General features: G+C 39.8%; 1 protein-coding gene across 3 annotated transcripts in view; it reads left to right on the top strand.

The window, feature by feature from the left end:
* Positions 1 to 3,428: 3,428 nt before the first annotated feature.
* The window catches only part of WDR36 (WD repeat domain 36), a 28,369-nt gene continuing 7,387 nt past the window's right edge, over positions 3,429 to 24,410 (top strand). The window contains exons 1-20 of one of the 3 annotated variants that reach the window (XM_085529178.1): positions 3,429 to 3,715; positions 4,209 to 4,268; positions 4,710 to 4,841; positions 5,033 to 5,136; positions 6,222 to 6,249; positions 8,305 to 8,405; positions 8,880 to 8,997; positions 9,847 to 9,979; positions 11,598 to 11,652; positions 12,503 to 12,635; positions 14,070 to 14,245; positions 14,810 to 14,930; positions 15,684 to 15,749; positions 16,622 to 16,705; positions 18,179 to 18,333; positions 19,445 to 19,559; positions 20,241 to 20,406; positions 20,674 to 20,782; positions 21,508 to 21,587; positions 23,160 to 23,267. In XM_085529178.1, coding sequence (XP_085385304.1) covers positions 5,128 to 5,136; positions 6,222 to 6,249; positions 8,305 to 8,405; positions 8,880 to 8,997; positions 9,847 to 9,979; positions 11,598 to 11,652; positions 12,503 to 12,635; positions 14,070 to 14,245; positions 14,810 to 14,930; positions 15,684 to 15,749; positions 16,622 to 16,705; positions 18,179 to 18,333; positions 19,445 to 19,559; positions 20,241 to 20,406; positions 20,674 to 20,782; positions 21,508 to 21,587; positions 23,160 to 23,267 — 1,757 coding nt within the window. In that variant the 5' untranslated portion in view covers positions 3,429 to 3,715; positions 4,209 to 4,268; positions 4,710 to 4,841; positions 5,033 to 5,127. Of the gene's footprint in view, positions 3,716 to 4,208; positions 4,269 to 4,607; positions 4,842 to 5,032; positions 5,137 to 5,283; positions 5,475 to 6,221; positions 6,250 to 8,304; positions 8,406 to 8,879; positions 8,998 to 9,846; positions 9,980 to 11,597; positions 11,653 to 12,502; positions 12,636 to 14,069; positions 14,246 to 14,809; positions 14,931 to 15,683; positions 15,750 to 16,621; positions 16,706 to 18,178; positions 18,334 to 19,444; positions 19,560 to 20,240; positions 20,407 to 20,673; positions 20,783 to 21,507; positions 21,588 to 23,159; positions 23,268 to 24,410 lie in introns of those variants that run through there. The other 2 variants (XM_085529179.1, XM_015849464.3) reach the window with 2 other exon arrangements.

Consider the following 24,410-nt stretch of genomic DNA (forward strand, 5'->3'; position numbering starts at 1 on the left):
AGAACACTATGTTTTTACTTCTGTGCTATGTGTATTTGAATCATAGAAATGAAGAATAGTCTAGATTGGAAGGGACCTTTAAGGACCATCTACATCCAGTCCAACCTCCCTGCCATCACTAGGTCAGGATGCCCAAAGCTGCATCCATCCTGACCTTAAACACTTGAGGGATATCTCTGACACCTTGAGGAATATATCTAATATCTTGAGGGATATCTCTAACATCATCTTCCGCTTTTCTGATGCAGGTCTCCCAGATAGGGCATTACTGGTGAGGTGCCTGCACTTTGTCACACCAATTATATCGTGCTGGGCATTGGTTTTACAAGCAGTGCCCTCTGCAACCAAAGAGCTTCCATAAAGGGACTCTTCTACCATAGCCAGATTCCTGGAGACAGCAATCTGTGCAGTGTGTGCCCAGTCAGAACAGTCTCACGTGGTTCCTGTCAAGAGTAGGTAGACCACAGACAGGCTGCATGCACCTGCATTGCCCTGGGCTGCCTACCCTGGGCTCTCAGGTTGTGACACACACTGCAAGTTCTCAAGCACCAACCCACTTCCTCTCCATCTCCTAAACTTCACTTGGGTAATCACTATCTCCTTCCACCTCACCTTTCCACATATATAATTTCATAATTTAAGAAATTCCCAAATTGTACACCCCCAAAGTGTAATTAAGTTAACATTCTGGGTATGACTGGCATTTCTGCAGCAGTACGGTATTTCAGGCAGGAACACATTGCTCATGCATGCAAAAGCGAAAAACAAAACAAAAAACAAAAAAAAAAGTGTAACGTAAAATTTGCCTTTCAGCTACATGTACCAAGATGTAACAGTCTAAAACTGTCTAAGCAAATACAGGTCAGACTGATAAATTATACTCCCAGTAATATTAATAATATTGATCAGAAATGTCTACCAAAGTCAGTGACTTCTTGTTGGCTTCAGACTTCCTCTCCCAGTGAGGGCTGGCAGCACTCCTGCCCATGAAGATACCATCTTGACCTGCAGCAAAGTAGCTACAGATATTTCTTAATCCCTTCTTTCCGCTGCTTAAGCATGGTTGCAAATATGGTGTCTTCAAGACAGAACAGGACTGCCAGGCAACAAGCATTAGGGAAGAAATGCTACAATGCTATAAGACTCCATTCAAAAATGACCTCATACTGGGATATTTCTCTTAATGGAAGCCACTTGCAAATCCCTCATATTTGGCCAACATCTCAGGTAAAAATCTGCTGTCAGACATGAGGCCTTGGTATTATTATGGCTGGACTAAGTAAACATTGAAAGTTTAGAGATGCTTGATTATAAGCACTTCATATACTTTTGTTGTTTCTCCTTCTACGTACAAGACTGGACAGGGAGCTGCTTAGCTGCATGGTAGGGTAGGGATGTGACAAAAAGGAAGTGAAAGTGCTCAGGATTAATGTCAAGAGGAAACAAGAGACCAGATGAGTTGCTGACAGGTACTATTTATTAAAAGAGCTTTTCATACTTCGAAAAAACATCCAATTAAAAAAAAAAGAAAAAAGTAATTGGATTCCTTGATTCTTAATAGTCTTTCATACAATATAGTTAGATGCATGTTTTAAAATTCAAACTGTCTTTTTGTAGGCATATACATTTCTGGTTCTTCTAAAAAATGCCTTTATTATTTGCTGATCTGATTATGTTTCCATAATCTGCTGCAACTTTGTTCTGCCTTTAACTGCAGACACTCGTGGAGGAAATAAAACCATGTGTACCTCAACAGTGAAGGAAAAGAGTGTCAGCACAGTATGGCTTGCATTGAAACCAAAACAAGATCTATAACCCATGAAGTGAGGGCAAACAATCACCTTTATTAATAGGGCAATTGTGTACTGTTTAGTAACGATAAATTGAAAGTGTAAAGTAACAAATGGCATTTTCCTTGTTCCGGATTTATTCCTCAGATCAGTACTACTCCCACTGTGTGGCAGGACAGTGATGCTGATGATTAACTTGGGTACCACAAAATTCACCTAAAGTGAATGCCTTTGTAGTCCATTGCACCTTTGTTTATACAACTGTAAAATAATAATAATAATAAAATCTATTTGGAAGAACGGTATTGTTTTTTATCAATTTATTAACTTCTATGAAGTCTATTGATAGCTTCAGGCAGAAAGTTCTAGAGAAAGATGAAAGCACATGGGTTTGTGATTAGAAAAAGAAAACCCAGCATCTCCCAGAATACAAGAACAAGACATCCTTTAGGAACACGGATTTTTGTTGGCTTGTTTGGTAACTCTGGGGGAGGAAGGGAGGTGCTGAACGCAGGCATCCCCAACAGATGTACACCGTGACATCTGAAAAAAGATGGAACATTGCTGCTTGCAGGAAATAGAAACACACGTGGCATGTATTGACTTCTTAAGGGTCTCAGTAGCATGTGCCCAAGTGGGGCTTGCCTCTTCAGGTGCCAAGGCCTCGCAGAACACTACAGGAGTTCAGTGCATGACATCTCACCTGGTGAGATAGCAGATGTTAAGACTACAACCTGAAAGCACCTCTCTTCACTCGCAGCCCGGCACGAAGGATGCCGCCTCCTGAACGGGAGGTTCCCAGCTCCCCGCGGCCTCCCGGACAGGGAGGAGGCAGCAGCCGGCCGGAGTGAGAGTCGGGGAGAAGAGAGGAGGGTGCTCAGGAACGCGATATTGTCTCATCGACTTTCGCCCTTCCCCATCTCCCCCGGAGCAAAAAAAGCGCGTCTCCTCCTGCGGCAAGGGCAGCCCTCTTGGGTTACCTTAATGACTGAAGCCAGAGAGGCATTCCTCGAAAAAGATTTTTTTAATCCGAAACCGAGATACGGCTGCGTCCGCAACGGCCGCCATGGCGGGGCTGCAGGGCTATTCCCTCGAACCCTTCCGCGGATTTGGGAGCGTACCCGCCTGCCAGTCCCACCACCTGGCCCCGTCCCTCTGTCCTCCAGCATCCGAAAACGATTCGCGGAACGTGCCCCCGGGCTCTTGCACGGCGCTGCGAGCCATGGGGTCGTTCGGCTGCCTATGCACAAAAGCCCCTTATTGTCCCTGCCTGCCGGTAGCCACATTCTCATAATCTTCATTACCCGAAGCACATAACGCGTTCTCGCTGCAGCTTCCCCGGGATGAGCCACGCGCCGCTGCCCGAGGGCTGTAACACAGCATCAGCTGCTGTGGAGTTCCTTGCTTTGGTTTGTTTGGGGTTTGGATGCGGTTGTTTACTGTTTATTATACCGGGTTTCTTTTCGAGTCAGTGACACTTCGAGTCTGAATGCTTGTTATTTACAGTTCTGGAGAGAGGCTCATGAGACGTCCAAATAAGCCCCGGTTATGGAATTGGAAACCATCATTTCCGTAGGCGTACAGGTACATATATGAAGCCAGCGACGATCCGAAGCCCAGCAGGAGAAAAACAACGTGCAAAGGCACTATGGATAACGCAAAGGGTAACCAGCTGGCTCCGCTAGCGCTCCCGAGCACCCGCGCCGCTCCCTGCAGTCCGCCCTCCGTGCTCCTCGGGTCACGTTGCGGGCGCGAGAATTAACCTCTGGCTTTTTCTTACACACACAGTCTATTGTGGCTTCATCATCTTTCTTCAGATCGCCGACCTGCCGCGGGAGGCCGCCTACAATTTCAGCCTCTGTCACCACGAGGATATACGAGACGATCTCCTAAACGTTTTCGATGAGCACATGACCTTCAACGAGGTTGGTGGTTGCTTTGGTGGCATCGGAGGGAAACTCTCGGCACGGCACTGCCTCCACGATTCTGTCCAGCTGCTTTCCGAAAATGCAGTTTAGCAAGCCGGGAGCTGGCTAGTCTAGTAACCCGGAGCACAGGACGGGGAAGTTATCTCCTCCTCTCCTCCTCCGGCGACCCTCCTGAAGTGTGCGCTGAAGCTGGTTCTGGCAGGGACGGAGTGTAGGAGCTCTGCACTCCCGACCCCCGGCAGAGCCCTAAGACGACAGCGTGAAACCGCACCGATGCCGAAGACGGTTTCACTGTTGCAAAGACGATAAGTGGTCCAGAAGCTCCGCGGGCGATTAGCTCGCACAATCAGCGCCCAGCCCGAGGACCAGGCTCCGGGCGCACCGAGCAGCCCACCGCCGCCTCCCACCGGGAGGACTATCGACCGCTGCCCCGGCCGACCCGCTGGGGCGCGGAGATGACCCTCCCCTCCGTCTTGTTGTCTCCCTCCAGGGGCCGTTGCTCGATTTTCACACCTGCAAGGACGCGACCGCTGGCCAGCAGCTGTCCGAGGTTCGTCCGGGTGAACGCGGCCCCCGACGGCTACGTGTGGGGCCGAAAGATAAAAAAGGACACGGAGGGGAGGAGGAGATGGAGGGGTGGGAAGAAAGATAGAGCGGATAAGGAGCAAAGAAGGGGGTAGAGGGAATAGGAGGCATAAAAGGGGAGAACAAAGAAAGAAGGGGGGGGGGAAACGGGGCGGGGGAGCGGGAGAAAGAAGGGTAGGGGAGACATGAGGATAAAGAGAGAGAAGGGAAGGGTGAAAGCGGTAGAAGAAGACGGGGGAAAGAAGCGAAGGGGGGCAGGGGGTGGGTGGGAGGGGGGATGAAGAAGGGGCAAACGGGGGAGGGGGAGAGAAAAGAGAGCAGACAGGGAGGGGAGCGGGGCTTTAGGGACCTCGGCAGCAGGAGATGTGCCCGACGCGGCCCCTTGGCTGACGGCCGTGTCCCGCAGGACGCCCGACGGGCGCAGCAGGAAAACCGGCTGCTGGAGTGCGTGCTGGACGGAGCGCGGGGCTGCGGGCAGCTGTGGCTGCGCACCGTCAGCGTCGTGCAGCGGCGCTGCCGAGGATACCGGCCGCCTCAGGTGGGTGCTAAGGGACGGGACGGCACAGGGGTATGGGGGGTATGAGGGGGGTATGGGGAGTATGGGGGGTATGGGGGGGGTATGGAGGGTATGGGGGGGGATATGGGGGGTATGGAGGGTATGGGGGGTATGGGAGGGGTATGGGGGGACGGGGCGCGGGCGGCGGCGTGTGCTGACAGCGCTGTGTGCAGGAGCGGCGGCACGACGAGGTGCGGTGCGACGAGCACAAGGTGCAGGAGGTGATGGCGATGTGGAGGAGCTACATGAACTTGGAATAGACGGCCGGATGCGTGATGTATATTTTTCCACTGGACTCAGTATTTATTGTCCGCGGGCCGAACCCTGTAGCAAACAGCCTTAACTTATTGTACGGGTGCGCCATTAAAGCGCTGCCGCCGCGGGGACCGCTTTGGGCGGTGCACCACCCCGCCGGAAGCGCGGTGCGGCTTCCGGGTGGCGCACAGTGCGGCGGCCGCGTGCGGCATCATGGCGGCGGAGCGGGCGGCGTTGTTCGCCGGGTTCCGTGCGCTCGGCCGCTATTCCAGCCACGTCCCGCACGTCCTGCGCTACCACGGCCGGCACCGCGAGTTCTACGTGGCCACCGCGGTCGGGCGCAGCGTACACACCTACAACGTGAGTCGCACGCGGCCCCTGTGGGGTGATATCAGGCGGGAGGTGGCAGACGGCCAGGCCCGGGTTTGTGGCGGCCGGGAGGTTGGATGCAAATGGAACACTGCGCTTTATCGCAGCGGCCCCATAGGGAAAGAAATTAATGCAGTTCAGTCTTGTAACCTGAAAGCATGTGATGTTGATTTACCCTCCCCCCCTCCTTACAAATAGTGTGTATAAAAGTAACAAGAGAACTGTATCAAGTTATTATCACAGATCTATCACAGTAGAGCACAAGCTGCATAGTGCAGATCTTACCTCTGCCTCTCTGTAAGCTTTTTAGGGTTTGCTTTTGTCAGGCTTCTTCACAGAGCTTGAAGCAGTTTAGTAGCAAACATGTCTGGGCGCTGGTGGCACTCATTGAAGCAAATTCCACGTGAGCAGAGTTAAAACTGTGACAAAATATGGAATGAAGTAGAACCAGAGATAATGTGAACACAGGTTTGTTCAGACACTGCAAGATATCGGTGTGTGCTTAGCTCCATGCACACTAACATGGAGTTTGCTGAATGGCTGTCTTTCAGCAGCTATTGTTCCTTGCCTTTTAAACTGCTGTCTGCAGGTTTCACCTTAGATGCTGTGGTAAACTAAGGGAAAACTATCATTCTTTCTTTTGAGGCATGCAAATTCCTAATCTCAGCTAGGCTAGATCTGTGAATTCTGAATTTCAGTAGCAAACTCATCACTAAAAATGCCTTTCTCTCATTACAGGTGAAGAAGCTCGGTATTGTTGCAGTGAGTAAGTATGCACAGATTCTTTTTTCCTTTTTTTTGTCTTTTTTTTTAAATAGCTGCACCAATTCTCCTTTTGAAAGGGCAAAATGAACTATTTTTGCTATTATTTCCAGTGAGGAAGTCTCTGAAATACTGGCTATTAATTTGGAAACAAGATTGCTGTTACAGCTGTGATTTAGTTTTCTTAGGCATATACTTTGTGAACCTCTTCTCACTCTGTTTTTCCAAAACCACCTCTAGGCATCGATTTAAGCTGTTATTTCTACTCTTTATTGTTTTTATGGCTACTTGTAGGAAAATGATTACAGAATCATAACAGATGGTGCTGAAAGCTTTCACAGTGTTAAGAATGGTCTGGACTGTTGGGGACGAAGAACATGAAAGCATAGTTTGACATGGCTGTGGGTGACGAAGGATACACTAGATGTCTACATGTTCAGTGCCTTCATCAACAGCCTCAGCTTCAGTCTGGGGAGGTGCTGCAGATTGCTGGGACAAGGTCAACCAGCTGAAACCATACAGTATTCAGCAAGGCAAGCAGAGGTTGCTGCACCTGGGATAGAAAAACAAGCCAGGAGCTGGCTGCCTGCATAACACCCTGCTGAGAAGTTGCTGGGGTTGTGCTGATGCCAGGCTGAGCATGGGCCAACAATGCAGTCGCTTCAGATAAGATAAACCCTGTACTGAGTTATGGTAGGAAGACAACCAGTGGTTTTGGAAAAGCTTTGTACTTTGTGATGGTGAGACCACATGTAGACTGTGATAGCCAGCTAAGGAGTAAGGCATAAGAAGATGCATTGAAGTATCTGCTTAGTTTGGTGAGAAGATAAATCACAAGAAGTAACCTATTACTGGAAAGGTGCTCACAAAGGTGTTAGCTGAACTTGTGTGGGTTGTGGTCGACACTGTAACAAGGGGCAACAGCCAGTTTCTGTGTTTAGTCTGGTGATGAGTCAGTATCGCTGACTGAGGGAGAGCTACAATACAGTCTAGATATTGAGAGTTTCCTAGAAGTTTTCAAGACTCAGATGGCATAGTTAAAGCTAACTTTATATAATAGGTGTTACAATCTAGCTTTGAGAGGAACTGAGTGGGATGACATCTGAAACACCTGGCCAGCAGTTACGTGATTCGTGACATAAAAGCTGTCCTGAAAAATAGTTTTCTATGAAGTTCTTCCATGGATCTCATGAAAGACAAATATTTTTCATTAACAACTTAGCCCATAAGTGGAACAATTAACTGTTGCATAGCTGGGACCAGATTATAAATTTAGCTATGAACAAACATATCTTCTGCCTTCAGCATACAAAATGGTTGCACATTTTGTGAAGTCATTTTTAGTAGGCTGTACCTTTTAATAGACAGTCACTTACACCTTCTTGTGAAATGTGATGTTGAAGTACAGAATTGGAGATGTTAAAATTGTGATTTTTTTTAAAATTGTGATTGAGAAAATAAAAGATCTGCCTCTCTGATGAGTGATTGTTGTATACTGATGTTATGTGGTTGGCGCTCCTTGTCATGAGTGCGTGTCTAAAACTGTCTTGGCCTAAGCAGGCTCTGCCTTTGCAGGGTGCCTGATTACTGTAACCTGATTGTATCCCTGCATCATCATAATAAATAGAATCATAGCATAGAATTACAGAATGGGTTGGGTTGGAAGGGACCTGTAAGATCATCTAGTTCCAACCTCTATGCTATAGGCAGGGATACCACTCCCTAGTGTGTCCAGTGGACTGTGTGGTTCTAACAGTCGTAAAAAGTGTTATGTTGTTGTTGGTATCTGCAAGCCTTCAGGAAGCTAACACATACCTTTACTTGAAGTAATAATTCAGTAATTTATGAAGGAACTGTGTTGCAGTTTATCAGTGTGATATTATTTATCCTGTTACCAGCTGTAATATTTGTAAGTGCTATCTGAAATGAATGTATTCTTAAGAAATACCTATAATAAAACAGCTTAATTGGTGTGTCACCAAACTAAATAAACACATTGTTGGAAATTATCTTTAGTTACGAAGGTGTAACCTGTTGAACTTTTCTGTTTGATTTGCAGGCAATGCTTTGTTACAAGACATTACTTGTTTGGCAGCAGACCGAATGTTGATATTTGCTTCGTATGGCGATGTTTTCCATGCTATTGCCAGGAACAAAGAGGTTTTTAAGAGTTTATTATTTATTGGTGGTACAATTAGTTTTCTCTAAACTTGTATTTCCGTAGCGGTTTGTTACCTTCATTTTTATGAAACTGTTTTATTGCTCCTAATGTAGACAATTAAGTAAACAGCATAAAATGGAAATTAATAAGAACAAATTTTATGATGGCTGACCTATGTTTTATGTATTAATTATAATAGTTAAGTAATTTCTTAAGGTTCTATTCATAGTTTACTTATTAATTTACATTCACTTAAATGAATAAAATAAAATAAAAAATTTTAAAAAATGTCTTGCGTGCAAACAGCTTTTAATTCCAAAGAAAAGAGTATATATATTCCACTTAAAGTTGTGTGGCCTTTCCATCTATTTTATTTAAGTTTGTTGCTCATGTGTACTTGCCACCCTCAAGTATTGTGTTAACATTGTATGCTAACTGAATATTTTACACTCTCTCCTGTTTAATATTTTTAGGTAGTACATACCTATGAAGGTCACAAGGCAAGAATACACCTTCTGCAGCCTTTTGGTGACCATGTCATCTCTGTGGATGTTGCTAATGTTCTTATTGTTTGGGATATACAGTCAGAAGGTGAGAGACAATTTTTATTATCGTTACTGCGCTACAGTTTTAACACTGTTAAACTTTCAGTAATTAAAAACGGTCGGTATGCATGTTAGGAAATAAGGTATTCAAAAAAGAAAAAAAAATCTTAAATGCCATTGTTACTAAAACAGTAATTTAAAGTCATAATCCTAGAATAGTTTTTCATTGCTTGATTCTGCACCACATGTAGATTCTCTCTAACATTCCATAAAAGTGAAAAGAAATGCACTTTACAGAAATAACACATTAATGGTACGTTTTTGGTTAAAGACTTTGGGTACAACAGCTTTGGCACCATCTCTGAAATCCTGTAATTCCTTGATGTTTATCAGTCTGGATAAGAGTTAATTCCCACGAATAATCTTCTGATTGTGTCAGCATCTTTTCTTGCCATTGAATAGTGCCTTATGGAATCCTGCTTTAGTGGCTTGAAATTTTTATCTTTAGGAAGTATTATCAGAATGGCTGCGAACAGGCTTTTGTGATTTGAAGTTGCTATAACAAATAAAAGATATGCTAATTAATAGAGGTGTTTTGCTCAGGCAGGAGCCTGAATCCTTCAGAAAGATATAAATCACTACAGATTTGCCAACTTTGTTGTTCTAGGTATGCTTATAAGGAAAAAATATATGTTCAAGCCAGCAGATGTTACGAAGTAAACAAGCTTAGTGTGTCCTGCCTGTGCATTAGCTAATCCTTTAATGCAAGAAACACCAGTTTTGTGGTTTATGTAAACTTTCTTCTGCCTTTTACTCTTGCCAGTGGGTAACAAGCTACAAGATTCGCAGGGTTAGTAACACTACCATAATTTCTTTTTTTTTCTTTTCTTTGTAGAGGAGTATCTTCAAGTGGTTTTTGATAAGGCCACTTTTGCAGTTTCTGCAATTCTGCATCCAAGCACCTATTTGAATAAAATTCTCCTTGGGAGTGAACAGGGGGGCTTGCAGCTGTGGAATATAAGATCCAAGTAAGATTCTTACTATCTTAGTTATACTTCATGTGCCAAGCAGTTTTGGATACGACTAATATTTTTAAGTGTGGTAGCTTTTGAACATGGAATATTTTACTGAATACTTTGGCATAAGTTTTCACTTGGCCTGTCTTCAGTAGCAAAGAATGTTGCTGCTCCCTGCATGCTGGTATCTTTCAAACTACATGTTATGTACTGTCTCTGCAGAATGTCAGGGGTTGTTCAGGAATCTTTTCTATTAAAGTTTGTTTTGCTTTCTTTTTTTTAATTTTTTAATTTTTTTTTATTTCTTGGAATCACATACCTTTCCCATGAAAACAGTTGGAGGATAGTAAGTGCATGTCCAGGCTTCCTGCCTCCCTTTGGTTGGTGCTGCTCCAAGGCGCTGCTGGCAGGTAGCATGGAGGTGATTAGCATTTGATCTGTAGACTTAAGAAAGAGATGTGTAGACATGTAGTTTTCTCTGAACATGTCCCACTTGAACACTGTCCAGATGACAGTATATCATGTTTACTATGATCAACTGCTTTCTCACTCATGGAGTTTAACTTTTGCTGCATTTTAATGTAAATACTGCAGATAGGTGTTAACTCGGATTGCATAGTTGAATTTTTTGTTTCTGTACATGCTGTGTACTTTCTTTGAAAGTGAAGGTTTGTTATTTTTTCCTCCTGTTCAGATGTTTTGGAAATGTATGTGCTATGAGAATCAGGAAATAGAAATAATCTAGAAAGTACAGAAAAATAAATGTTTCTACTCCTGTTACTTTTGTATCTCTTAATACAAATCATAGCACGTAGGATGCAGTATATCCCAGATGTTAAAAAAAAAAGTCTTGCTAAAATGTCTTGGTTTCTCACTTCACTATCTAAGAATTTATGTAACTGTTACTGCCCTTTTGGCAACTTTGCTGGGTTAAGCAATTTCTGTTTTCCATTGTTTGTTCCCTCCAGAGATTATTTTGTGGATACGTATTGGCACAATTAGATAAAGGCTAAATTTGTTGAACTGAGAGGAAGCTTTGGTAATATCTAGCGAGAAATTAAAGAGAGAGAAAGATAGATGAGTCTTCCAAGAATGACTGTCTTGGTGGTAGAGGAATAATTTTTTCTGTTTGTTCTTAAATATTGCCTTAAAGTGCTTTGTGACTACCTTGGCTGCCTTTTCTCTCAAGAATATAAGTAGTGGCGGCAATTATGTTGGTATACTTGTGCTATAAATACGAGTTATTTTGCAGTGGAGTTACTCTGGGAGTAAACGATGTATTTTTTATTTAGAAGCTGATGCAAGGCTCGCTTTCTGTGTTGACAGGAATTTGGGGGTGTGTTTAATGTAGAATAGTACAGGCAACAAGTAACAACAAATGAGTCTTCCTCTTTATTCATGTTATGTAATTACGTTATCTTTAAAATATTAATGCAGTTATTTTTTCAAATAGAAATTGCTGGAAATTTTATTCTGAAACATCATTACTGTTATTTTTTCTTGTAAGAGGTATTTAAGAGCAAAAAGCTTACATACTTGTTTGTGTAAATGCATGAAAAACACCCATTTTTACATGGAAAGTCCTGAAAGAATCATTGATTGATCATTTTTTGTTCTGTTTATTTTCCAGCAAACTCTTGTACTCCTTTCCAGGATGGGGCTTGGGGGTCACAACTCTCGCACAAGTTAGTATTTCTTTAATCTTGTTTTCTTATGTAACTGTTCAAGAATAGGAAGCAAAGTACTGTAGTGTAAAATGGAAGCCATATGTGCTCTTTTCAAAGCATGCTAGTAACACCCTGCAGCAAAGGAGGTAGTAGGATGCAAGATTCTGTAGTTTAAAATGGCATCGATGAAAATAATGTGTATTTTCAAGGCATACAAATAATTCTCTACAGTTCATTAGAAACTGAAGAGAGGTAGACTTGAAGGCTAGTTTTAGCTCTGTCGTGTTTAACATCTTGCATGTTTTTGGTTCATCGCTTCTGTAGACTGTATTCACTGAACTACATAATGAGTTCACAAAAACAAACAAGGCATTCACGGGGCACCAGTGTATTGTGTTATTTCTGCGACACTGGTAGTTTCTTGCTATTTAATATTTTTTCCCATTGGAAATAATAATAAGTTGTGGAGTTGATTGATTCAGGCAAAGTTTTTTTAATTGCTTTATTTTTCCAGATATAAAAATGAATTAAAATTTACTAGTGGTATTTAAAGCATTGCTAACACCTCTGAGAATTATCTGTGTTTTTCTTGTGTGAAACTTCTCAATGTGCATGTGTGACCGTATGCATACCAATCTTCCAGAATTACTGAAAACTTGAAATATTTTTTCTAAGGAATCAAAACTTTTGAAAACGTAACTGTTCTATTCACTGAAGAGTAGGTGTGAAAACTTGCATCTATCTCAGAATTAATTGCTTAATCCTAGGTTATGCTTCTCATGCAAAAGACGCCTTTACCGTTTGTTCTGGTACTGTTATGTATGGGTTGGTGGAAAGCTTTTTCAGTCATCTTCCAACATTTCCACAGGCTCCAGCAGTAGATGTTATTGCAGTCGGTCTTGTGTCTGGTCATATCATTATACACAATATTAAGTTTGATGAAACTCTTATGAAATTTCAACAAGACTGGGGCCCCATCACAGCCATATCTTTTCGTACAGGTAAGTCTTTTTAAAATATGTATAACATCACTAGAACTAAATGGAATTTGGGAAAATGTTTTGAACAAAGATTTCAGAAACGAAGTTTGGAATGACTGTTCTAGTTTTAAAGGCTGAAGATAATTTGGAGAGTTACTAAAAAAAGACAATAAATAAGGGAGGTTAGATACCTCCATCATACTGGCTGCTTCCTAGCAGTTTCTTTTGTACTGCACAGGACACATGACATACGGTACTCTTTTTTTTAGTGAAAAGTAAACTGTTTTTTAATGTTCCAAGAGCTAACGTGGTACACAGCTGTTGGAGTTATGCAGAGTGACCAGTATGCTATTACTGTATAAAATTAATTCTCAAAAGCATCTTCTTTGTCAAGATGCATTAAAATGTTGGTACGTGAATGAATAATGAATGTATGTTCCTGCAGAATATATTTGCAGCCTTTTTTTTGTCTTATAAACACCCGAGCTAGTTACAGTAATGTTCTTTGCTGCCTGTAGAACTTACACTAAATCTGTTCTCTCATTTGAATAGAGAAATATGCTAATCTTAAATGTGAGCATTGATACAGAGCCTCTATTTGTGTATAAATATAACCTGGTTCCTTTGAATTCACGTACACATTTCAGTCTTTGTGCAAAGTACTCTTCATTTAAATCAAAATTAACCTGCTAATCTTACTTCTTGGTGAAGCAATACCATGAAAAGAAAACAGGGCCTGTTTTAGCTATCCAAGGATGGGATCATGGATTGGAAACCATCTTTTATGGAAGACCATTGGTTACTAACTATGCGGGATATATATATATTTTGCATTGACGTCATGAGTGTTAAGCTACTTGAATAATTGCGGAACTTAGTGTTATGTGTTTGTTTCCTTGATATTAGACAGGGCAGAAGAAGTAGAACAAAAATTAGAAATACTGTGAAATTATAATTTTACTTAGAATGTTGTCAACTTCTGGAATTTATTTTTGCAAGCCATTGAGCAAAGAAACTTAATAGGTTGTGGTTTTTTTTTTAAAAAAAAGGCTGTCAGCTTGAGGTGATGCATTGTCACATCCTGAAGTGTGAAGGCTTGTAAGTTTGAGGAAGAAACAGGTGCAGAACAACTTAAGTGAATTTAAGACCTTTTATGCTTTTAAGGAAAACTATTAGCCTTGCCTACTAAACTTGAATACATCAGGTTCTATCTGATATGAAAAAAATCCTGCTTCTATTACAAGTGACCTTCATTTATTTTCTGTTTGATATATTCTAATATTTCAGTTAAAGTATGTTTTTAGAGCTAGAGTGAGAATGACTGGTTTCATGTGATTGTAGCCTTTTCTTGCGTCAGTTTTAAGACGTGAGAAGTAGGTCGGGACCTGATGACCTGAAAATCAAAAACAAAACAAAAAAAAATTGATTATTATTATTTTTTTTTTTTCTGAACAGATGGACACCCAGTAATGGCAGCTGGTAGCCCAGTTGGACACATAGCTTTGTGGGATCTAGAGGAGAAGAAACTATTGAGTCAAATGCGGAATGCTCATTCCACAGCAGTAGCTGGTATGTCATTTGTCCCTGGAGAGCCACTTCTCATCACGAATGGCGCTGATAATGCTATAAGGGTAAGTTTATAGTAATGGCTGCTATCTGATGATGTGTTTTGGCATTTTTTTGATACTGCAGTCCTCTGGAGTGTTAATATGTTCCCTAGATTGAAGTAGTAACTTTCAAGAGATAAAAATACAGCAAAACTCGAATGACTGAAGTTTCTGGCCCTCAGCAGGTTTGCTAGTCTAAGGTTTTGCTGCCTTGTCATTTATTGCTTTATGGTAATCTTGAAGAATAAAGCTTTGGATCCATGCTTCCTAAACCACAGTTTATACCCTGGAATACTAACTTAAATCTTGATCTGTTTTAATTTATATTAGTTTTCTGGATCATTAGCTGTTGCAGTTGCTAGATGTCCCCTGTACATTGCTTTCTCTGATCTGGTAGAGTGTCCTAATGAACAGTGGGCAGCATCAGCTGCTGCATTGCAGCTCTCCAGAGTTTTGGTGTCAAACATGAATCCCAGCATGTGGAGTTCGCTCAGCTTCCAGCATACCCCCTCCCACTTCCATGAGGAGTAGTTGTTGGCACTGCAATATTTATCACCTTAATTTTTTTGCTTTTCTGTGGGGAGGCAGGTGTGGATTTTTGATGGACCTGGTGGTACCGGACGAGTATTGAGAAGCCGAATGGGACATAGTGCACCACCAACGAAAATCAGATACCATGGGCAAAATGGAGAGCAAATTCTTAGTGCAGGTATGAATTCTAATTTTCTTTCCTAGTAACAGTGTTTATTGATTCTTCTGATGTTCAAATAAAATGCTGTTTATTTTACATGTTGTACAATTACATTTTCTGTTAGTTTCTCATTCTGCCTCATCCATATCTCCCTCATATAGTGTTCAGTTCTATTTGCCAGTTCTGTATTTGTCTTCTGTCCCTTTATTCAATTGAATTAACTCAAAGTACTGTGAATACTGATGACTGCCTAGAGGAAGGGAAGTCCCATCACTGTGCCTGTTTGATGGGAGATGAAGAGCTGTGCCTTTACCATTTTTGTGTTGGTTAATTTACTGGCTCACTTAGGTGATTACAGATGCAGAATATCTTGGATAGAGAAGAAAGGGACGAAGGAAGGAATATTATTGTTGGTGAGAGTAGCATGAGGTAATGGGAGAACTTTGGAGGTACTATGGAAGTATTTGGAGAACAGAACAGTTTTTGTAAGGTGGTAATGACAGAAAATGTGCATCAGCTAGGTGTTATGGGGGACAGAGTAGGGATTGTAAAGTAGTTGAACACAGAGAAGAATTTTAAAAAAACTTCTGCCTGTATAATACAAAGTATTAGGATGTAGACTGTAGAAAACTGGATTCTCAAATAAGAGTGTTTATTAAATTACTTGGGATTTCTGGGAACTTATCTTCTGCTTTTCTCAATCAGGTAGTTTATGAGTAAATAGAAGGTTGATTTTTGCAATTTAATGTTTTTTTGCTAATATTTTGTCAGGTCAGGATGGAACATTGCAGTCTTTTTCAACAGTACATGAAAGATTCAATAAAAGTTTAGGACGTGGTAAGTATTTCAGTGAAAGTATAAAATATTGTTGAAAAAGTTTGAGAAGTATTAACTGTTGTATGAAAACCATTAATTTCAAACTCAACCCTTTCTGATAAGGTATATTCTCAAAGTGCTTGGCTGATGAAAAGAAACTTATGTAACCTAATAGTGTGTATTATTTCACTATGGGAAATGTTGGTATGATTTTTGTATTAAAAATACATAAATAGGTAGGTTATATTTATCATGCATAATTTTAACTCCTTTTCTCTGAATCATTTTTTGTGTAGTAGGCTAAATTAATACAGTTAGTTTGGATTTATTGTCTTCATTTTATTTGATTCAGTGTAGAGCTTTGTTTAAAAGAAAACAAAACATCTCTGCCTGCTGTGGTGCTTAAGAGACATTTTCACTTTTCTCATAGACTGAGAAACCAACTAAGATAATTCTTCTAAATTTCTGTATATGGAACAATGTGTATTTAAACAGGCATGATTAAGTTTTATTTATATCCTCTGGGCATTAATTTGGAATTCCTGAGTGATGCTGTTCAAATGGATGAATGTTTGTATTGCATTATATAGTCCTGTTAACACCATGCATTTAGTTGAGATGGTGGATCTCTGCCTTGGAATGTCAGTACAAGATTCAGGAACAAATTATTTGAGTTCTGCATCTGTGAATATACTAGAGGAATGATTAGCTCATTATTGTATGAAATTTGACAGGCGCTCTGTTTGAATCTTCAGACCCTAATGAACACCAGTGCTGTGGGAAGCCAAGGTTTTCAAAGTATAATAGGAGTTTTACATATAGTAAATAAACTACTTTAAAGCAGTATTCTAATGTCTAGCCATGAAACTGAGACACTAACTTAATTTTTTCAGGTTCAATTAACAAAAAGAAATCAAAAAAGAAGGGTCTTCAGAATGATACAATGGCACTTCCACCAATTACAGCCTTTGCTTCAGGTAAGTAGTCTGAGAAATGCATCAGTTCATCACGTCTTTAATGTTTTAATCCTCAAGACACAAAATGTATCGAAAGCTTGTGCTGTATCAAGTTGAAATCATTGAGACTGTGGCTCTTCATGAGCCAAAGAATACAATTCAAAATTACGTTATATTCCTGTTAAATTTTAAAATAGAAATATATTTTAAATGTCTCCAATTCAACCAGCTGTTGTCTTGAAAATTTCCAACATGGGAGCCAAAATCTACGGCATCCATGTTACTCACTACTGGTCAACAAGCGCTTAGGGAGGCGAAGATCTTTGTTGGCTAAGGAAAGCCTAGATGTAACAGCTAATTTATGATCCCCCAGCTTCCTTATTTGAGTCACTGTTCAAAGGCGTATTTCAGTTACTTGGTTCATTTGAACTGTAGCGTGTCTTTCATTTAGAAGCAAAATCAGTTACCTATGCCTTACCAAAGAGGTTTCTCTTTAAATGAAGCATGTCCTCTTTGTATTCCTGTCTTAAAGACAGCTGTTTTGTCTTCCAGCTGTCGTTAAGTATTTCCTGTGTTGAAAGATTTACACTTATGATAATAGTGTGGCCCTTTTACCAAACATGGTATTTATATTTTGCAGAATTCAATGATACTTACCTGTTGGAAAGTTACATCTATGAAATGCCTGCTTTTTTTAAAAAAAAATGAATGTTAGCTCTTCTTCTTGACTAAGGAAGAACTATGCTAGATATGTCTACTGACATCAATCATTGATTTAATACGTTTTAGTTAGGGCTGCTCCTTTCTTGCTATATTGTCTGTGTTGGTGCTTTTTTTTTTTTTTTTTTTTTTTTAAGAGGTTTAGAATTACCAGTTTCAAGATCTGAATGTTTTTGTCATGTTTTCTTTAATTAATTCCAGAAGAAGGTGCAAACTTGCTCATTATTTAGAACCCTGCATGACTGATGATATTTATATTTTAAAATTATGTTACTAAGCTTTAGAGGAAAGGTTTTCTTGCAAATGCAGAAAAAATCTTCCACTATGTAACACAGACGTAGCTCTTAAAATCTGCTCTAGGTGCTTCAGAGACTAAATAAAATAATAGGATACTCATTGAAATGTATACAGCTTGAACAGCTGAATTAAACCGTTTAAGTTTAAATATGCTTTTCAAACCACATTCACTCAAATATAAGAAGACTTAAAATGTGGCATATGGGAAAAAAAAAGTTTGTGGTTTTGTTAGCCTTTCAATTACAATGATAAGTGAACAACTTTGCTGTGGTTTTTTTGTTTTTTTTTGTTTTTTTGGTTGATTTTTGTGGCTATTTTTTTTCTTCACTTGAATAACCCCTTGGTTGTCCAGCAAGAAAACCGAATGTATACCGTTTTGTCAAAGGGTATTTCAAAATACCATGTTGTATGATATCAGAAAAAGATTATTTGACTTTAGAATGATTGTTTCTAATATGCATGTGTACTGTGTTGCAGAGATCGCTCATCAGAATGACTGGGATGGCATTGTTGCATGTCATCAGGGGTATATAACCTGTACAACGTGGAACTATCAGAAAACTTCTATGGGAGCTCATAAACTGAGGCCAGAAGAATTTAGCAAAAACAAGCCTATTGATATATATGCAACAGTAAGTTTGTTAGTTAATTTAGGATTCTGCCAGCATTACAGTGCTACAGAGAAGCAGTGTTTATAATGAAAAAGCACTTATATAGAGGTGTTTTTAGTTACTTTTCAGGGTTGTTTATGATGGCTGCCTTAGTATGTCTAACTAACTGTTTTGTAATATTAAGAGAAATACTGTACATGCATCTTTTTTTTCCTTACACATACAGGTTAACTGCATATTTTATCTTTGAATTCAGACAGATTGATGTTTACCTTTAATTCCTCAAACTGACTTAGATTCAACTGTACATCAGTGCTGATATTTTTGTGCGTCAAACTTGAAGGGAAATTGCTGAGAACGTGTTGTTTGCTTTTTTCCTGACAATATGGAGAAAATATATTTTCAAGTTGCAAACAGGATATTCTCTTTAAAATGCTTTGGAACTTGAGCCGACCACAATGAAAGTCAGTCAATAAAATACATGTAAATGTTTGCTGAGGATTTATGAGTTTGCAATGCAAGTATTTACTGTAGCACATACAGTTCATTTACTTTGCACCCACACTTCTTATTTATCTTATGATATGTTTTGTTTTTATGACCTTACAATTAGCAGTTAAGTGGTAGATGAGCTCAGATGTAAATACCTACTTTCTCTTAAAAATTAGATCTCGTTTATGAGAGATTAGACTGTTTTTTCTCTGTTTCTTACGACTTAAACTCAATTCATGCTCCTTTGGGGTACCATTGTCAAGGCTAATGTTGAAGCAGTGACAGCAGGTATGCTTTGTATTTATGGTAGTTACTGAATTGCACTGTTTATATAGGTTACTCATTTAGGCTGCAGCTGGGACCTTATTATGTGTGACTTCTGTAAAAACAGGTGTCACTAAGTCATTATGTCATTGTCTTTGCTAAGCATGCACCATCTCATTTATTGATTGTTGCCAGTTTGCTTATTTTAAGATCTCTTCTGTCTACTTTTTCAAGAGGTTTATTCCACACAGTTTTCTTAGAAGTCACACAAAGGCATACTCACATTTCTAATACACTTTGTTAACATTCCTAACAATTTTCCTGATCAGGCAGTTTTAAGAATTATTTTCATAGGCATTTTTATTCTCTTTGAAAGGCTGTTGATATTACCACATGTGGGAACTTCGCTGTAATTGGGATGTCAACAGGACAAGTAGATGTGTATAACATGCAGTCTGGCATTCACAGAGGACGCTATGGCAGAGAAAGAGGTACGAACTTCTTAAAATAGACTCTTAACAGAGTAGGAACAACTTTGAGTTCTGTTTAAGTAGTGTAGCACACCTTCTGAGTTGAATTTGGGAACCTGTTCTATTTTTGTGAGCAACCTATGCTATTCTATTTTGTACTATAATCAGAAGTAATTTGAGTCCACCTATTCAGAGTGTGATCTCTGCTGTTTTTTATGTATGTATATCACTGCAGTGTAAAGTTCCTTGTGGAGAAAAAAAAAAACCAAAAAATGAAGAGCATACCTTGTGCAAGATCTGAAGCTGTAAATTCTGTGTAGGGCAGGAGTAGTGGTCTCCATAAATGATAGAAAAAAGATCTTCAAACTTAACATTAAAAAAAGCTCAACCGAAAAAGCAGAAATTAATCTTCAGGTTCAACTGTGTGCACCTTTTCTTTTGTCATTTGAATTATTTTATGTTCTGCCTGGATGTTAGCTTGAAAATGAGCTAATTTTGCATATTTGGTTTCTGTACTGATTTTTAAAAAATAAGGAAATTCAGCTGGTCTTGTCGAGTCACTTTAGACTTTTTTGTCACATATTTACAGCTCATTTAGTGTAGCTAGTCCAGGAAAAGTCATACAGAACAGAGGCCGGCATTATGCTGATTTCTAAATTGTGTTTAAATTCTGAGATAGAACTCCTTTCTCTTGATTTCCAGCACATGAGGGGTCTATAAGAGGGGTAGCAGTGGATGGATTAAACCAGTTGACAATCACAGCTGGAAGTGACGGATTAATTAAATTTTGGAAATTCAAAGCTAAAGATCTAGTTCACTCCACTGATCTTCCTTCTTCTCCAAGTGGAATTCTGCTTCACAGAGATAGGTAAGAAAATGAAGCTGTTTTGTATGCGTACTGTTTGCTTTAGGTATGAAATTCCAGGTGACAAGTATTCTAATGAGGTTTCCATTTTTGGTGCAACAAAACTCACAGACAACAGACTCCAGGTTGTACAAATCATGTTGCTAGACTGAAGAAGTATGTTATGTTTTTCTTCAGATTAATTTGGGATAAAAATATCCTGAAGCGGGGTACGTTGTTCTCATTTATATCTGAGTGTTCTCTGACATATATGTTATTTATTCTTGGCAGTGGCATTCTGGGAATTGCCTTTGATGACTTCAGCATTAGTGTTTTGGATATAGAAACCTGGAAGATTGTCAGGAAGTTCTCAGGACACCAAGGACGTATTAATGACATGGTAATTTTTAACTCATTTTTTGTAGTAAGTTACATATACATATACTGTATTCGTTTTAAAGGCAGAGGATTTTCTTTGCAAATATTCGGTCACTGAGTATTATACTCAACAGTGAATGGTAAAATTGTAGTATAGTGGTTTTGGCAATGTCCATTTTCATGATAAAATGTGTCCTGTTCAAATGGCCGTGTGTTTTTAGGGTACCTTGGCACTTTATTATAACTTTACAAGACGCTAATTTAGGATTTAACAAAACAAAGTATTAACAGTAGTGAAAGTCAAGTTGAGGTGTAGAATTCAGCTAGTCTTGAAGTATGCATATACAAAAGATGAATCAGGTAAATACATGGTGTAAACAGATGTGAGATTATGCAACACACTGATATGTCCTTATTTTATGATTTATGTAGTTGTGATTTGCAGTGTTCATTAAGATACTTTGTTGTTAGTGTCTGATTTAATTCTTTGTGCTGGGAAGCGAGTATTATTTATTCATTTTCATGCTTCATCATTTACATAAAAGTGAGGTCCAAAAATACTTTCACTTGAGGCCATTTGGAACATGTCAGTATATTTAAACCTGTTGTGAAATAGTTTCTATTTTTGTCATTTTCCCTCTTTAATAAGATGTTGTCAGTTTTGTTTTATGGCCGGATCATTTCATCATGACCTCTGGAAGTCATCTAGAATAGAACTTTGGCATTAAATTGCATCTTTTGTTTTAGACTTTCAGTCCTGATGGTCGTTGGTTAATAACTTCATCAATGGACTGTACTATTAAGACTTGGGACCTTCCCTCTGGATGGTGAGTCAGTTGAAAAAGCAATAGCAACACATGGTGTGAACTCCTTTCTGTCTCCTGTGTGGCAAAAAAAACCTTGTGGCTTGATTATCTGTCACCAAAATGTACTATGTGATATTCAAGTATTCTGTTATGCTGAAGTATTAATCCTGTTTGCTTTTTGAACAGAGGCCTGTTCTTAATTAAATTCATTTTTAGAATCATGTTTTACTTGAGAACTTCAAGAACATCAAGAAGAGATCTAGATAGGACATGACATGCCCTGTTGGTTTTTTTTGTTGTTTCGTTGCTTGGTTGTTTTTCTTTTGTTTTTTTTTCTTCTAGAATAAAAAAATATTTTCCTTTAACTGTAGGCTGAGGATTTTATTGAAAAGGAGCAACAGCTCTTAATAAAAAACTTGAACTCAACGAGGGCATGATTGCTGCAACCCAGCCTACTTCCAGTCTTAATCAGCTCATCTGCATTGATGAGTACCAGTTACAGCCCTCTGTAATTCCTTTGGAACAATTTTGAGTTTTTTCTCTGCTGTTTCCTGAAGTGAGTGTTCCCTGGCTCTTCTGTTGGTCAGAAGTGCATTCCCTTCCCATGTAGAATCTGGTTCTGCTGATGAGTCCATCCAGTCTGCTGTTCAGGACACTTTTGCCCCACCTGGTCAGTTGCATCTGATCTGACATCAGCATGCCCAGTCTCTCAAAGGTGCAATTGAGATCATAAAGCCCAAAGCCCTGAGCATTGTGTAATCCACGTGGCCACTCACCCGATCCATTCACCTCCATTTTCATGGGTCCAAGTGAACACATTTGAGTAATTCTTGTAGTTTGTAGTAACTGAAAATTACATCTTGGAAAGTGACAAACCTTGCATTGAGCCTGGGTTTTCATGGAAGCCTGCTAGGGTGTGTGTCATCCAGTAGTTGCAGCAATGGTTAGAACTCAAAAGTGACTTGTTGCAATAGTCACACGCTTCTGAATGTTTCAGCGTCTTTCTTATGTGTTTGTTTGTTTGTTTGTTTTCATTTTTCTGCAGTAGTAAAATGAATGGTCAGGGAATTACCACACTGGAATTAGGAAATGTCAAGAGAAAAGTGTTGCAGATACCGTGGAAAGTTGTTCATTTTTTACTTTAGGGGCATTAGGCCCTCATGTTAACCAAGTGCATGTGAAGTATCTGTAAAGAACGGGAGAATTAAGAACTGATGGGGGAGAACTAAAATATGAGTTCATAGTAGTGTGGGGCTGCTTAAAAGTATGAAATCTGTCCCCACCGAAAGTGCATTAGCCTGAAGAACTGAATGTGGACAGACAGTTCATCATACTTTCCTCAGAGTGTCTTAGGAGACAGAATAAATGTTCCATCTGTAGCTGGTAACAGAAACTTTTATGGAGGTGAGTGGTTTGTTGCCCATTGCCACTCATTCATTAAGTTTACATGATGTATTTGAATACTTCTTATGTGATCATTTGCATATGTGCTTACAGTGTACTGCTTGCATTCAGTCCTATTGGTGCTATAATTTAGATATGTATAGAACAAGAAGTTCACTTTGCTGAAGATCTCTCTTTTCTCTCTTTTAGCCTCATAGATTGCTTTCTGCTAGACTCTGCAGCAGTGAGTCTTACTATGTCTCCTACAGGAGATTTTCTAGCTTCGGCACATGTGGATGATCTTGGAATTTATTTGTGGTATGTAATATTTCTTTCTGTAAACAAATTCAGGTGGGGCTGAATGTTTTCTGTCGCCTTTGTGGCAATTGTATGTTTGGCTTGTAAAGTATCATCTCAAGAGCTTTGTCATCTTTTCTTCTGAAAGACTGAGGTATTCTCTCTTACTGTGAGCTGTAAGTCTTTAAATCTCTTGTTAAGATACTTACTCTGATAATTGAATGGTCTTTTTCTTTTTCCTGTTTCTCTCCAAACAGTTCCTGTTAAGCCATTCCAAAATTTCTCTTTAATCTACTTCTTTTTTTTCTTGCCCTTTTGAAATAATATTGTTCATACAGTGTTGTGTATGGAGAGTTTTTCTCAGTGTACAAAATTGTCTGAGATTCCTCAAAGGAATTTATAGGGAATTATTAATTAAACTATTTATTAAGTTACGATTGTTTATTAGTCTTAGATCAGCACAAGTGAAAAATGCATCTTAGTTCAATTTGGTACAATTCGAAAGCAAATGACTAGCTGGGAGAGAATGGAAGTAACACATTATTTAATAGTTTTTTTGATGGTTAGTTTTTATTTTCCTGTTGCTAGATAGGTGGGTTAAAGGCTCACGGAATAGCTTGGGCTGGAAAGAGTCTTAAAGCCCATCCAGTTCTAACTTCCTGTCATGGTCAGGGATGCCACCCACTAGATAAGGCTGCTCAGGACCTTATGTGGCCTGGCTTTGAACACCTTCATGGACTGGCCACAGCTTCTCTGGGCACTCTGTGCCACTTACTCTTTGCCCTCTGATTAAAAATCTCTGCTCTGACATCTAATCTAAATCTCCCTTCTTTTAATTTAAAGCCATTCCCCCATGTTCTGTTGCTGTTAGACCACCTGAAAAGTCAGTCTCCCTTCTGTTCATAAGCTCCTTTTAATTACTGGAAGTCTCCTCAGCTGTCTCTTCTTCAGGGTGAATGGGTCTTTTTCATAGGAGAGTTGCACCAGCTTTCTGATAATCATTGTGGCACTCCTCCGGACCCTCTCCTACAGCTTTGCATCCTTCTTTTGCGGTGGGCTCCAGGCCTAGATGCAGTACTCCACATGGGGTTACCTGAGGGGTGTCCCCTTGTTAGACCTTTCTGTGATTAAGTAAGAAAGGTTTGTTAGGAGTAAGTATAGAAG

Source organism: Coturnix japonica, chromosome Z (genome assembly GCF_054131305.1).
Source record: "Coturnix japonica strain WE chromosome Z, WE-NBRP24, whole genome shotgun sequence".
Classification (NCBI taxonomy): domain Eukaryota; kingdom Metazoa; phylum Chordata; class Aves; order Galliformes; family Phasianidae; genus Coturnix; species Coturnix japonica.